The sequence below is a fragment of the Rhinolophus sinicus genome, linkage group LG04, assembly GCF_036562045.2.
Source record: "Rhinolophus sinicus isolate RSC01 linkage group LG04, ASM3656204v1, whole genome shotgun sequence".
Taxonomy (NCBI): Eukaryota; Metazoa; Chordata; class Mammalia; order Chiroptera; family Rhinolophidae; genus Rhinolophus; species Rhinolophus sinicus.
The window spans coordinates 78,317,513-78,330,967 of NC_133754.1; the positions used below are offsets into that span (position 1 = coordinate 78,317,513).

The 13,455-nt window shown below is 36.9% G+C and overlaps 1 protein-coding gene across 14 annotated transcripts in view; it reads right to left on the minus strand.

The window, feature by feature from the left end:
- TENM3 (teneurin transmembrane protein 3) overlaps positions 1 to 13,455 on the minus strand; it is a 2,352,866-nt gene that overhangs the window by 419,531 nt on the left and 1,919,880 nt on the right. For all 14 annotated transcript variants that reach the window (XM_074329882.1, XM_074329881.1, XM_074329880.1 and 11 more), the window contains one exon: positions 4,618 to 4,924. In XM_074329882.1, coding sequence (XP_074185983.1) covers positions 4,618 to 4,849 — 232 coding nt within the window. In that variant the 5' untranslated portion in view covers positions 4,850 to 4,924. The remainder of the gene's footprint in view (positions 1 to 4,617; positions 4,925 to 13,455) is intronic.

The following is a 13,455-nucleotide window of genomic DNA, read 5'->3' on the forward strand; positions in this document are numbered from 1 at the left end:
CTTTTCACGATGAGCTTCCTGATCTGTTTGTTTTGCATCCTATCCCCCTTCCTACATGTCGGGTATCAGGAAGCAGGTTGTTGCTTTCCTGGGGTGCCTTAAGAAACAGTAGGAAGTCCTGTCACACTCTAGGAACAAGCCTTTTCACTCCATGGTTTCCTTAGTTGGCACTCGCATAATATCAGAGTGGAGAAAATGCATCTGTTTAGGTGCCCCTAGCTTGTGAGGGGTCCAGGAAACCAGCTGTTCTTGCAAGGCAACATTCACTCCAGCAAGGCCCATGAGAGAAGCAGGCCAGTCCCTCTGGCACCACAAAGCCACAGCATTCTTTCTGATCTTCACCCTAGGGCATCACCCCATTCAGAGTCTCATCTGGCTCAATGGGGGGAAAGTACCTCACCGTGTTTGTCCTGTTCTCTTCACAAGAGTGATTCTGATTCAGTTGGTATAACTTCTTGAGTACTAAAGCCTAAGAGAGTTCTAGATCTCATTTGCACCCCTGATCACTGCTCAGCTGGGAGGACATAAGGAGTTGGCTGGGAGCTAGGTGGGTGAGGCATCATTCACGTCACCAGCATGCCAGAATCCTGGATACCTATTTACATGAGCATGCAGACTGTTCCTCTAATGTCCTTTCGTTTCACCAAAGAGGGTTATCCTTGGTAAGGGGAAGGTCTAGCATCTGAAATATTTGTATGAAAGATGGACTGGGGCCAGCATGCAGCCCGCTGTGGAGATGCAGTAGCAAAAAATTAAGACTTGCAAATCTACTTTCCCACAAACTACACTTGAACTGGCCTGGAACCAGCAATATCATGAGGTGAGAAGAAGCAGCCATGTTTGTAGGAGCTGGGGGCAGCTGGGCACTGATGATGACAAGCAGAAAGAGAAGGCAAATCCCAAAGCAACGGAGAGGAGAGGAGAGAGCTTTTGGGACAAGAAGCACACTCTCAGGGAAGACCCGAGGAGATTAGTCACACTTAGAAGTCAGCGAGTGCCTGTCTTTGTCAATCTGCTTTCCTTCTTCCCTTCCCTACTTGGCAAATTTATTTGCTCTTTTGATTTCAGGTATGTATAAACATAGACATAATGCTATCTGGTTTTTTTTTTTTTTCAATTTAAAAACAGATGACCTTCCTCCCCATGGCCATTCTATAAATGGTGGTCTTTTCTTATTAAAATTCTGAAATTCATAAGCCCAACCCCAATTATTGACTATTTGGTAAACATTTTCATTTGAGACTGTCCCAGAGATGTTCTTTTCAGGCTTACAGTTCTGTAGAACCAAAGTATTCTTATTTCCAGACATCATCTCATTTTAAAATTCACCCTCATGGCCAAAATTCCTTGTTGGAGTTGATAAGTCATGAGTTTGGTCATGAACACTACAGGCAGTGTACATTGTACAGAGGAAAAAGATCTTTTATTTAATCATTTCTCTAAAACTGTGGGATGATTTTATGCAGCTGTTTTATAAGAAATGTGTCTCAGACCTGACAGGATAAATTCTCTTCAAAGATGAATCAAAGAAAATAGTATCCAAGAATGCAAAACAAGCCATTGTCACCCTAACCCTATCACACCTACAGAGAGCTTTGCAGCTGCTAAAAGAGAAACTATTTCCAACACCTAATAAACCACATGAAGAGATTCAGAGAGAGAGAGAGAGAGAGATCTGTGTGAGATCCAGTCAAATTACACACTACTGTGGAAATGAAATCATCCCCACCTTCAAGGTATCTAATGATAACATGTACTTAACAATAGTAAAGCCATAAAAATGATTAAAATGAAGTTTGATAACAGGCCATAAAATTGGTCAATAAAAATTAAAACAGTACAATTTTAGGTTCGAATTCACGTAATTGCATTAATGGGGCCTCTTCTTATCACTTCCTCCAGCTGAAGGTGCATTTTCCTATGTCACTCAAAGGATAAGTGGATGTAGGACTGACAAGTTGTTTTAAAAGTCCATGGACGAACTAAATTAGCATGATTCTTTGGAATTGTTTCAAGGATCTTTGGCTACTATTAACATTTTTAATCTTTCATTTTTATGATGTGTATGATGTCATGAGCTGTGGCAGGAAGCACATTTTGTCAATTAAATAATTAATCCCACAGCATAACAGTCAGTGATGAAAAATTGACATTTGTCAGGTTCAAAGAAAATGAAAGCCTAGGAGGATTTTTCATTATGCTCGCTGGAGAAAAACATCATGTGATAGCAGACTTCCCTTCTACTGCTCCTGCTACAAACAGTCCCCATATCAAACCGTAGGAAAGCACAAGTATTGCAATGCCTCCATCTCCCTCATCCTCATCGATCAAATCACAAAATCATACCAATTTTATTTCCTAAATACGTCTCCAGGTTCCTCACTTCTCTCTATCTTCCCCATCAAAATTGGCTGAAATTGACTCTGATAAATGAAAGGGCAACTATTATAGTGAGTGGCCTGTTTTCTGCTGTGGCAATTGTACAGAGGTTAAAAGTCTGAGTGCCAGGGCCCCGGGTTCAAGTCCCAGCTCTTCCATGGGACCTCAGGCCTCTCCAAGCCTGGAAAAGTTTCAATCTGTGAAAGGAGGACATTCCTGGGATCTCCCTCAGATGGTACTGCGAGGGTTAAATGATAGTGCACGTGACATGCTTATTAGCACACTAACTGGAGTGCAGTGAGGAATGAGTGAGTGCATGTTAGCTATAAATAGCAGTACATTCCATTTATGTTTTGAATACTTTCTGATCTATGCACATCAGTGAATTGTAGCACCGTCACACACTGCACCTTTGCTTTCCCTTCACCTCTGTTCTTAAACCTCTGCTCATGACTCCATTCAGGGGCCTCTGACAAGAGGCCTCCAATGGCTGCCTCCGCTCACTCTCTTTCCTCTCCTCCCTCTCCTCCTCCTGTCCTTGCTTGGCAAGCAGCTGAGTGATAGTACTCTTTGGCCCCCTAAGAACTTCGGTTCCGGGGTTTCCACAGATGGTATCGCCATGTCATCAACAACAGTCTGCACTGGATTAATGCTGCCTAGGAGGTGAAAATTTCAGCTTGCTATTTTTAACCTGTTTGAGCATCCTCCGCTCTGCCAAAACTGAATGCTTGCTTAGGGTGGAGATGAGCCTCCTCAACGTGTCATGCCACATACGCTGCCTTTTTTTTTCTAATAGTATTTCACAACGTGTTTTTATCCAATAGGGTATTAAACAGTTATGTTTGTTACAAAAAGCAAGATTTTACATTGGTTTCAGATTGCATGCATTTCTACAAATACCTACTATGTTTTAAATTGTTGAAAAATGTACCCTGAAAATCAATGTCAGCTGCGTAGACAATATGAAAGAAAAAAATTGGGTTTAGAATTATAATACATCGTGCAGTGAACTAAAATCCCGTGATTTAACAAGAGTACATATCTCAAATTTGTATTCTACATCTTCCCTTAAAAAAGGATTAAAAATCTTAAGCTGTTTTGTCCCCTTTCAACAAATTTGATAACCTGTAATTAGTAAGACATGTTTTAGGGGATGAAAAAAATCTCGCTTTCGTAAATCAAATGAGTCTTCTTTGATGTTAACTCGTTTGGGTGAGTGAACGCTATTTCAATCTAGTTGGTATGGCTCTTTCCACAATGCAAGGAAGAAAAGAAGCATGGAAAATTTGCAAACTTTTGAATGATTTATTGCATTATTACTTTTTCTTAAATTTGTTCCTACCCAATATCAAACTGTTAGTCACACTGTCTGTAAGGTGATTGGAAAAGAATGAATACATTCTTTATTTTTGAAGTTTAATTTATTTTTCTTCATTTCCTGATTAAATTAGCTAAGGGACGCTAAGATCTATGTAAATTGACTGTGTAATAAGAATGTAAGAGGATTTAATTTTTATTAGTAGTAATCTTGCCCACATCTCAGGACTGCATTAGAAGAAGCAAAATATAACTATATTTGCCTAATTTAAAATAAGCTACTGTCTCAAAGCATATAAATTAGTAGGTTTAGGTTTATGAAGTAAAGTTACAGAAGTCATTATTTCACTGGTAGAAAATGCAGGCAGAAAACACAGTGTAAAAATGTTCAACGAATATATGTGACTCACCAAACCATAATGGATTATATGATGGGAAACAAGGATGGTTTAAGGTACAACCTCAGTGTCCTAGATTGCCTGCGAGAGAGCATTCGGAAGGTCTCCACTGCAGGCTCTTGAGTAAACAGACAGATACCAAAAGCTGGGATAGATGGATCACAAGATGATACAGAATAAGAATCCCTCCTTTCTTATGACGGAAAGATGAGGTTCGTCACCAATAGTTCCTGTTCTCCTGGCACCAGTTCTAACTATAAAAACAATGTTCATGAGCACTTTCATGAGACTGTATGAAAGCCCTGGAGACTTGGGTTTCAAGTTTATGTCCAAATGCTTTGGCCATGTGCAGTCACAAACCTCACATATACTATGCATAATATGTATTGAGATAATATAATATCTCAAATTTTGAATCAGAGGATAGGACATGGAACTTAAAAAAATAATCATGTCACCCTGAAGGTAAAAAGGTGACACAGACAAGTTCGAGCAAGCTTGTTTTCCTAGAACAGTGACCTACCTTGTCTGGTGTACTCATCTGCTTCTCTGTGAACCAAATCCTTTACTCTGTTTCCATAAAGCAGCCGTGAGGAATCATGATCGAAAGCTTTCAAGGTTTCACTGGAACTGTAAGACTTCTGTGTTGGGACCCTACACTCCTCATTGTCTGCAGAGGAATTTGTATGCCGCCGTTCTTTCTCTCGTCTGCTCTTGGTCAGGGAGCAGTAAGGCCTCCGTTCTTTCACATCCATACTTCATTCCTTCTGGGTGCACATCAGTCCTCGTTGTTACAAATTATGCTCAGGGTTCAACTCTCATTGGCCTCTCTGTAAAGATACAAGGTTTGCATGATGTCAGCACCACAGCCCCCTAAAGACAACTGACTACATCCTTCTCAATTTGGCGAATGGTGGAAAGTAATAGTATTTCTATCTAAGAAAGTTGCTTTCAACAGGAAATGAAAATTAGCTTGTATTACTAGCAGTTGAGGCACATTTTCTGTTAATGAGAGTTATAGGTCTTGTTTGAACTACTATATATGATTTTTCACATTAATACAAAATAGAAACTTAAGCTCAAGCTTAAATTTGACTCCAGAAACTAGCTAAAAATTGGCTTCAATATGTTTCTTAAATTTTGCACAATAGAAAAGTTTTCTCTTGCAGTATTTCATTCACTCATAAATAAGTTCCCTTTTTCTTACAAAAACTTATACTATTTTTATTCTTTCTCATTTTTTTTTTTAAAGAGCAGGAACAAATTTGGAGTCTCTTTGAGCAGAAACTTCGTCAAATGCACTGAACATTTTATTATTTTTTACAAAGACGTCTTTCAGAGGGCACAATTTTCATGTTTCAAGGACTTAAATGTCTTGAATTGTGGAAAAAGCTGATTCTTCTTTTCTAATCTCCTTAAAATGCATTTTCCTTTCTAGAAAATGAATTTAATCAGCACTGTCCTGATATGTAAGTCAGTTCAAGTGGCTAATTTGATGGGATAATTTCTTGCAACTGCCAGTAGCAAGAAATAGTTAGAAGGAACAAGACAAATTGTGTTTGTTTGCTTAGGAAGGCTCTTTTCCCCCCAAATTTACTGATCCGACAGGGATGGGGAAGTGCAAGTAGAAAGTCTATCATACCTAATACATGGGGTGTAGCAGACAGGTAGTTGCCCAGGGCTGGTCGCATTTTAAATGGTCCCCTTTATCTTTATTCTTTCCCATTTTGTCTGTCTTTCCTTTTAATCTGAAGGTCCCTAAAGGCCTTGTCTTCAGCCCTGTGGTATTTCCCCTCAAGGCACTCCTTCTTTCCTAATTCACTTTTTTTTTTTTACTTCTTATGTTAGTAATTTCACAATCTACTCGACACAGATGATTCCTAGGGGCCTCTGGTCTTCTCTTTGGTTCCACATCCTCAGGGCTGTGACTTCTACATATTTTTCTTCCACATAGAGTCCCTCTCCTGAAGAGTCTCTCTCCCTCTTCTTCAACCTCAGCTGTCATCCTACACATCTTTCCACTCTATAATGTGCTTCCAGCATGGAGTCTTGTAGCTGATTCTGATTCTCTCAACACTGGCTAAGCTTACATCTATGCTGTCACCAGTCTTGATTCTTTCTGAGTGACATTACAAGTTCTATACCTTTCTTGTTCAAACGTTTGCCTTCCATTCTGCTATAAGTACAGTGGTGAAACTCTGCGAGCTGGAATGACCACAGCATTCCCCTATGCTTGGAAATGGTGGACTGCTCCCCCTGCTACCTCTTCAACCAATCTGTACCCTTCCCTACTCATATTGCCGGAAAAGAGTTACCTCACATGGGGGTCCATAGTTCTCTGCTATTGAATTGAGCCGGGCTGTTAAAAGTAGTTGCTAATATTTTAGCTTAGCTGTTGAAACGTATCTTGACTTCCCTACCTTTTTCTTCTAGTCCATGAATCTGATTTAAAACAAACAAACAAACAAACAAAAAGCTAATATTATTTACTGACCCCTTCCCATTCATTATCCCATTATTCTCTCTATAAATTCTTCCAATAATTCTTAATAGAAATTGGATTTTTCTTATTGTAGCATCCCTTTCACTTTCAGAGACAATAAATAATTTCCAGGTATGGTGGCACAGACTATTTTTATACAACAGTATTAAAACAAAAATACGTCAATTCACTATTTTTATTACAACATACAAAAGTCACATTAGATAACTATGTATTGAATGACTATAACGTATTAGAGTCTCTTCTATTATGCTGAGGACAAACCATTGAATAAAAAAGTGTCCCTTCTCCCGTGGAGTGTACATTTAGTGGGGTCAACAGGTACAATCTTTCTAATAGAGTGAATAAATATGTCTGAATTCAAGAAAAATCTTATTGCTAAAATAGTCTCAATCTCATTGGCTGACAGTCCATGTAGACCCCTATAACTAAATGATCATCTAAAAAGCTTGTAATTGGCCAGAAAAATATTATGATTTAATCATTTTTAGGAATAGAGCTTTGAGATTTGAAATCATTATAAAAGTTCCATTTTTTTTTGCCCTAGGTTGACATCTATTTTAAAATAACTACAGCTATATATACACTTATGTATGTATTTTTATACTTTAAAACTGGACTGACTGAAGCAAGGGAAAATTGTTTTTTTTTCTTTGCTGCAGTTTTTGCTTCAATTAGTTTGACCAGGCACTGGTAAATTGTAGTCCACCGGCCAGATCTAAACCATCACCTGTTTTTGTAAATACGGTTTTACTGGAACACAGCACGTGCATCTGTTTACGTATTATCCTTGGCTGCGTTCTTCCTACAAAGACAGAGTTGAGTGCTTGCAACAGCAACTGTAGTAAATTGTATCTCCCCAAAAGGTTGAAGTCTTAATCCCTAGGACCTGTGAATGTGACTTTATCTGGAAATAAGGTCTTTGTAGTTACAATCAAGTTAAGATAAGGTCATACTGAATTAGGGTGGGTACTAAATCCAATGACTGGTAACTTTACAAGAAACAGAAGAGGGAGATTGGGATACAAAGACACACAGACAAAAGTAGGCCATGTGAGGACAGAGGCAGAGATGGGAGTGATGTAGCTACAAGCCAGGGAACACCAAGGGTTGCCAGCAACCACCAGAAGCTAGGAGAGAGTCGTAGATTCTTCTCTAGAACTTCAGAGGGACCATGGCCCTGCGAACACCTCAATTTCATACTTCCTACCTTCAGAAATGAAGTATAAATTTCTGTTGTTTTAAGCCACCAAGTTTGTGGTGATTTGTTACTGCAGCCCTAGGAAACTAAAACAGAGACCTGATGGCCTGCAAAGTCTAAACTTACTGTCTGGCTATTGATAGAAAAAAAATTGCCAATGTCTGAATTAGACCATGCATATTTCCATTCTGTCTTGACTTGTCCCTTTGGATCTCTGAATGTAAAGGGTATTCTCTTTTCTATATAGCCCATGATACAATTTTACAATCTGGCAAATTAGATAATCAATACGTTTTTTAACGTAGTAATATGAACATATACCTCACTAGTAAAGATGTGTCCTTGTGGTAATGTTATGAATGTTTATAAATCAATACCAATTAAATGTTAATAAATTAGTAATGCAAAGATAATTTTAGGTATTCTAGAGCTTTACAGAACATCTCTAGCACCAAATATCTGAGTTTTCTTTATTTGTGAAGCAATTCTACAGTGGCACAATAAATTAAGATATAACATTCAAATATACCATCAAAGACAAAGATATTTGGATGTTAGAGATTTCAAACAATAAAAAAGTCCTTTGCATCTGTCTTTCTATGTTTGTACATTGTTCAAACTCTTCGAGGATTTAAACTACACTGTAATGTGTTGCTGCCACTGATAGATTTCTGATGGAAATCAATGATTTCAATGTGACTTCAAAAAGCAGTTTTCTGCCTACTGTCCTGCACTCGAGGCTGAAGATGAGAAGGTTAAAAAACACAGCTGCCTAACTAGTACTAAATTGTTTTAAAGCACTTTGATGGTGAATGCATTCCTACACAAGGAAAAGGGTCACGGCATGACTGTTTAGCATAAAGCATTTAATGAACAGAACCTTAACTACATCAGTGGGCAGGGGCTTTGAAAAAATGAGGAAAACTATTAGAAAGAAAGTTGACCAAATACTTTTGGTTGAACTGGCTACCACAAGTATACTCATATGGCAATCTCAAACTGATTGGGTTAATTTTTATCAGCTCCTTGAAAAACCATATTACTAACTATGGCAGTCCTTTGGAAAATACTGCTGGGTCTTAAAGTAAATTCCATTATGTGGTCATTTTTTTTTTTTTTTCCTCAATCTCTTGCAATATATTTAATTGACTAAGTGAATGGGCAGGCAGTCCCTGACTTAGGGACACTACATTTATGGTGATCACATCTTCTATTTTAAATATATTATTTAAACATGCTTTGAAACTTGGCCAGAGAACCTAACACATTATTACATTGTTTCATAACATGTTCCTAATTCCAAATAACCATTTTTAAATTGTACTTTAGGAAGTAATCTGATTTTAGTTGGATGTTGTGTATCTTTAAAAGCCCTTGAGGCCAATGATTACAGTTTATCAGGCCTATAACAAACATCTATAAAGTCATCTGTACTTCTAAAATTCCAAGAGCTTATGTGTCTATCTAGCAACTGAAATAAAAAGAAATAGCCAAACCTAAAGGATTGATTAAGTAACCTTTTGGTCAATATCACTCATGCTTCCCTTGTTATTTACTGTAAGAATTACAAATTCCTGATTGTCATCTTGAATATCTTCTGTGTACACTGTCCTCCTATCTTTATAATAGTTTGGAAAAGCTCACCCAAAAGAATAAGCAGACATCAGAGAAAAGCTAGTTTACCCCAACTTATTTAGATTAAAGATTTAAATTAAGTTCTTTAAACACAATACTAAAAAAAAGAAAGAAAAAGAAAGAAAATAGCTTTTTCTTATTCACAATTCATATTGTCCCTAATAAGTTACCATTTATGATTTAGTATCAATTATGTTAATCAAACTGTAAATACAACTTTGCACATCATAAAATTTTCAAAGTGTTTCCTTTATTGAACAGCTCTATTGAACACAAGAGGAAATCAATTGCTATTGTTCATTTTAGAGGAAATTTTGTTTCCTGAGGAAATCTACAAATCAAAGAATTGAAATAATTAACCACAAAAATGAAATCATATTTTGGTGATTTTTTTTTTTTTGTATTGCTAAATTCAAGCAAAACTACAAATTGAGCTTACAGCTTCACACAGAAGAATGCAAGTGAATTTAGCTATCATGTTTGAGGCACAAAGTTAAAACACAAAGCTGAAAAGAAATGCAGGGTAAGACAAATCTACTGTGAGTAACAAAAATAATGCTTGTTAAGAAGACACAGGTACAGATAAAAATAAATATAGTAAATAGTTAGTGGTTGAGAAGGTTAAAATGAGGCAGGTTGCTTTCTTTAAACATGATAGGAAATAAAGAGATCATTTGATAGCAATAATACATAAAACATCAACTTCTGCTTCCAGGCAAGATGGAGTAACAGAAACTGGATGTACAATCCTGTCTAAATAGCAACAACAAAATAGACAACATACATGAAACAAAACTTTCAAGACACTGACATGAAGTAATGCAGGATAGTGAACCTTGAAAAATGGGAAATACCCAAGATGAGCCCTTGATTACCTTTGCTCATTGAGAGAATTTCCAGGCTGTAGCAGAGGGAGGAGGAAACCAGGAAGACCCCAGGAGACTTCCTAAGCTAAAGAGACAGAGCTGAAATGCTGGTAGAACTGGTGGTAAGAATTTTCAAGGCCAAGTGTTGCAGAAAAGAGAGCTATGTGGAAAAAGAACTCTGCAAGTCTTCAGAGGGTCCTTCTTGAGAATTCAGCATAGTTCTGATCATCACATGCATCTAATGACACTACTGGAGGCCAGAGAAAGAATGATTTGAAAGGATTGTAATGGAATTTCTCAACCTCAGCATTATTGACATTTTAGATGAAAAAAATCCCTTTTGTTGGGGGCTGTTCCATAGTAGGATGGTTAGCAGCATTCCTAGACTCCCCCTAGAAACCAGTAACACTCCAGTCAGGACAATAAAAACATATCTTCAGACATTACAAACTGTCCTTTGGGGTGCAAAATTTCTCCCTAAAGGACCTCTGAATTATAGCAAACAGCACCCAGAGTTTACCCAAGGCCAAGAATCGTGTATATTCCCACCAGCCAGATTGGAAAACTTTATCATGTATTAGGTAATATACTCTGTAAGGTCTTGCCTCAGTTGTGGGGAATAATTTGGACTAGACTAAATATTGTTCTGATCCCATCTGAATATCTTAAATGCAAGACCAGAAAGGAGCAAAATGTTTCAAAGTAGTTTAGCTGTCTAATGTAAAGTTCAAAAATATCGTAAGAATATAAAAATACCCAGCACTCAACATGGTAAAACTCACAATGTCTGTCATCCAATCAAAGATTACTTGGCATGCCAAGGAGCAGAAAAATAATGAGGAGAAAATCAATGACTTGAAACTGACTCAGAACTGAAATGGGTGTTAGAATTAATAGACAAGGACATAAAAACAGTTATTATAAATGTACTTCATATATTCAAAAAATTAAATGGAGATATGGAAGATATAAAAAGAAGATGTAAATCAAACTTCTAAATATGAAACTACACGTCTGAGATGAAAAATGCACTGAAGGGAGTGAATGGCAGATTAGACATTGCAGAAGAAATGGTTAATGATTATAGTAATAGAAACTACACAAAATTAAGCACAGAGAAAGAGAATAAATAGTATATAAATGAGAGGCAGCACTACTTTGAGAGGCCAGTATAGATGTAATTGGAGTCCATTACAGAGAAAATAGGAGTGAACATTAAAAAATTGAAAAAGATTATAACTGAAAAACTCTCAAATTTGATAAACACTATAAACCTACAGATCTCAGAACCTCAACAAACTCCAAGCACAGGAAGTGTAAAGAAAATTACACCAAGCCATTGATTATGATTAAAATTGTTCAAACCAGTGATAAAGAGAGTCTCAAAGGCAGACAGGAAAAAGGCTCATTATATAAAAAGTTTCCCATTGGAAATAAGGTAAACAAGATGACAATAGGAAAACATCTTTAAAGTACTGAAAGAAAAACAAAAACTGTCACTCTAGATATCTATACCTAGTGAAACTATCTCTAAAAAATGTAGATATAACAACTATTTTTTCAGACATAGTAAAGTTGATCGCCAGTTCTCTCATCACAAGAGATGTAATGGAAGCCCTTTAGGCAGAAGGAAAATGACATCAGATAGAAATATGGATCTACACAAAGGAATTAACATCCCTGGAAATGGTAGGTACATAGTTAAATGTAGAAGATACTTTACTTATTATATAAATCTCTTTAAAAGATAGATGACCATTTAAAGAAAAAATCATAATTATGGTGGATTTTGTAACATGCGTGATTAAAATGTATTGCAACAGTGGCATAAAGGAAGGAAGGGAAGAAATAAAAGTATACTATTGTAAGGTTTTTATACTATATGCGAAGTGGCATAATATCACCTCGAGGTATACTGTGTTATACTTTAAACCCTAAAGCAACCACTAAAAGAAATGGAATCATAAAATATGGAAGCATAAAAAATATTCAACTAATCCAAAGAAGGTAGGAAAAAGAGGAACAAAGAATATATGGGGAAAGTCGAATACAAATAGTAGGATTATAGACTTAACTAGGTCAATGTCAATAACCACCTTAAATGTAAATGGTCTAAACACAACACTAAATACAGAGATTTGCAGATTGAATAAAAAAAATATATATGCTGCTTCCAAGAAACATACTTAAAAATAAAGACACAAACAGGTTAAATGTAAATGGATGGAAAAAGGGAAACCTAACCTTGATGGACAAATGCCAGTAGGGCTGGGGCAGAGTGAGTGAGGAGAGACGAAGCTAGAGGAAACTGAAGAGCCAGATGCAATGTTTCACAGGGCAGGCCAGCCGTTTCATTCATATTCCACTGATAATGGGTGATCATTGGATAGTTTTAAATGAGGCACTGACATGATCAATTGGATTTACAGTTTGGAAATCACCCTCCGGCTCAAGTGTGGAGAAAAGGGAACAGGGAAGTCTGGAGTGGAAGCAGGAAAACTTGGCAGATTTTTGCAGCTATCAAGGCAAAAGAATGATAGCTTGGGCTAGGGAGGCGTCAACGGCAGTGGGGATTTAGAGAAGTGTATGGACGTGAAGTGGGTGGGGGGTCAGCCGCAAGACTGGTGATGGGTGGAAATGAGAGTGAAGAAGAGGAGATTGAGAATGCCTACCAGGCTTGAGCAGATGGGTGAAGAGGGCCATCTACTGAGACAGAAAGAATACAAGGCTGTTCCTATACACTGTTTAATGTGTACTCAATTCTTGCTATTGTTTAATTTCAAACATGTATTAAGTAGTAATATTTGTCCTTTGCGGAAACTAGAAAATACAGATAAGTGCCCCACCCCACCCCCAATCATTAAAATTATTTCCCTCCTAACATTTTAGTGTTCACCTTTTCAGGTTTTTTTCTATTCATATGTGTGTATATAAATATATATGCATATCATGTATATATATGTGATTTTGTAACCTATTTTTACTTAACATATTGTGAACATTTTCATAGGAGTAAAGATATATTTATGTCTTTATTTAATAAATAATAAACAGGAAGCTTATTGTTTTAAAACTCCTTTTCATGCTTTGTCATGGATAGCAAATAGGCAACCTTAGATAATGAAACAGATAGGAGCAATATACTAAAATAGCTGC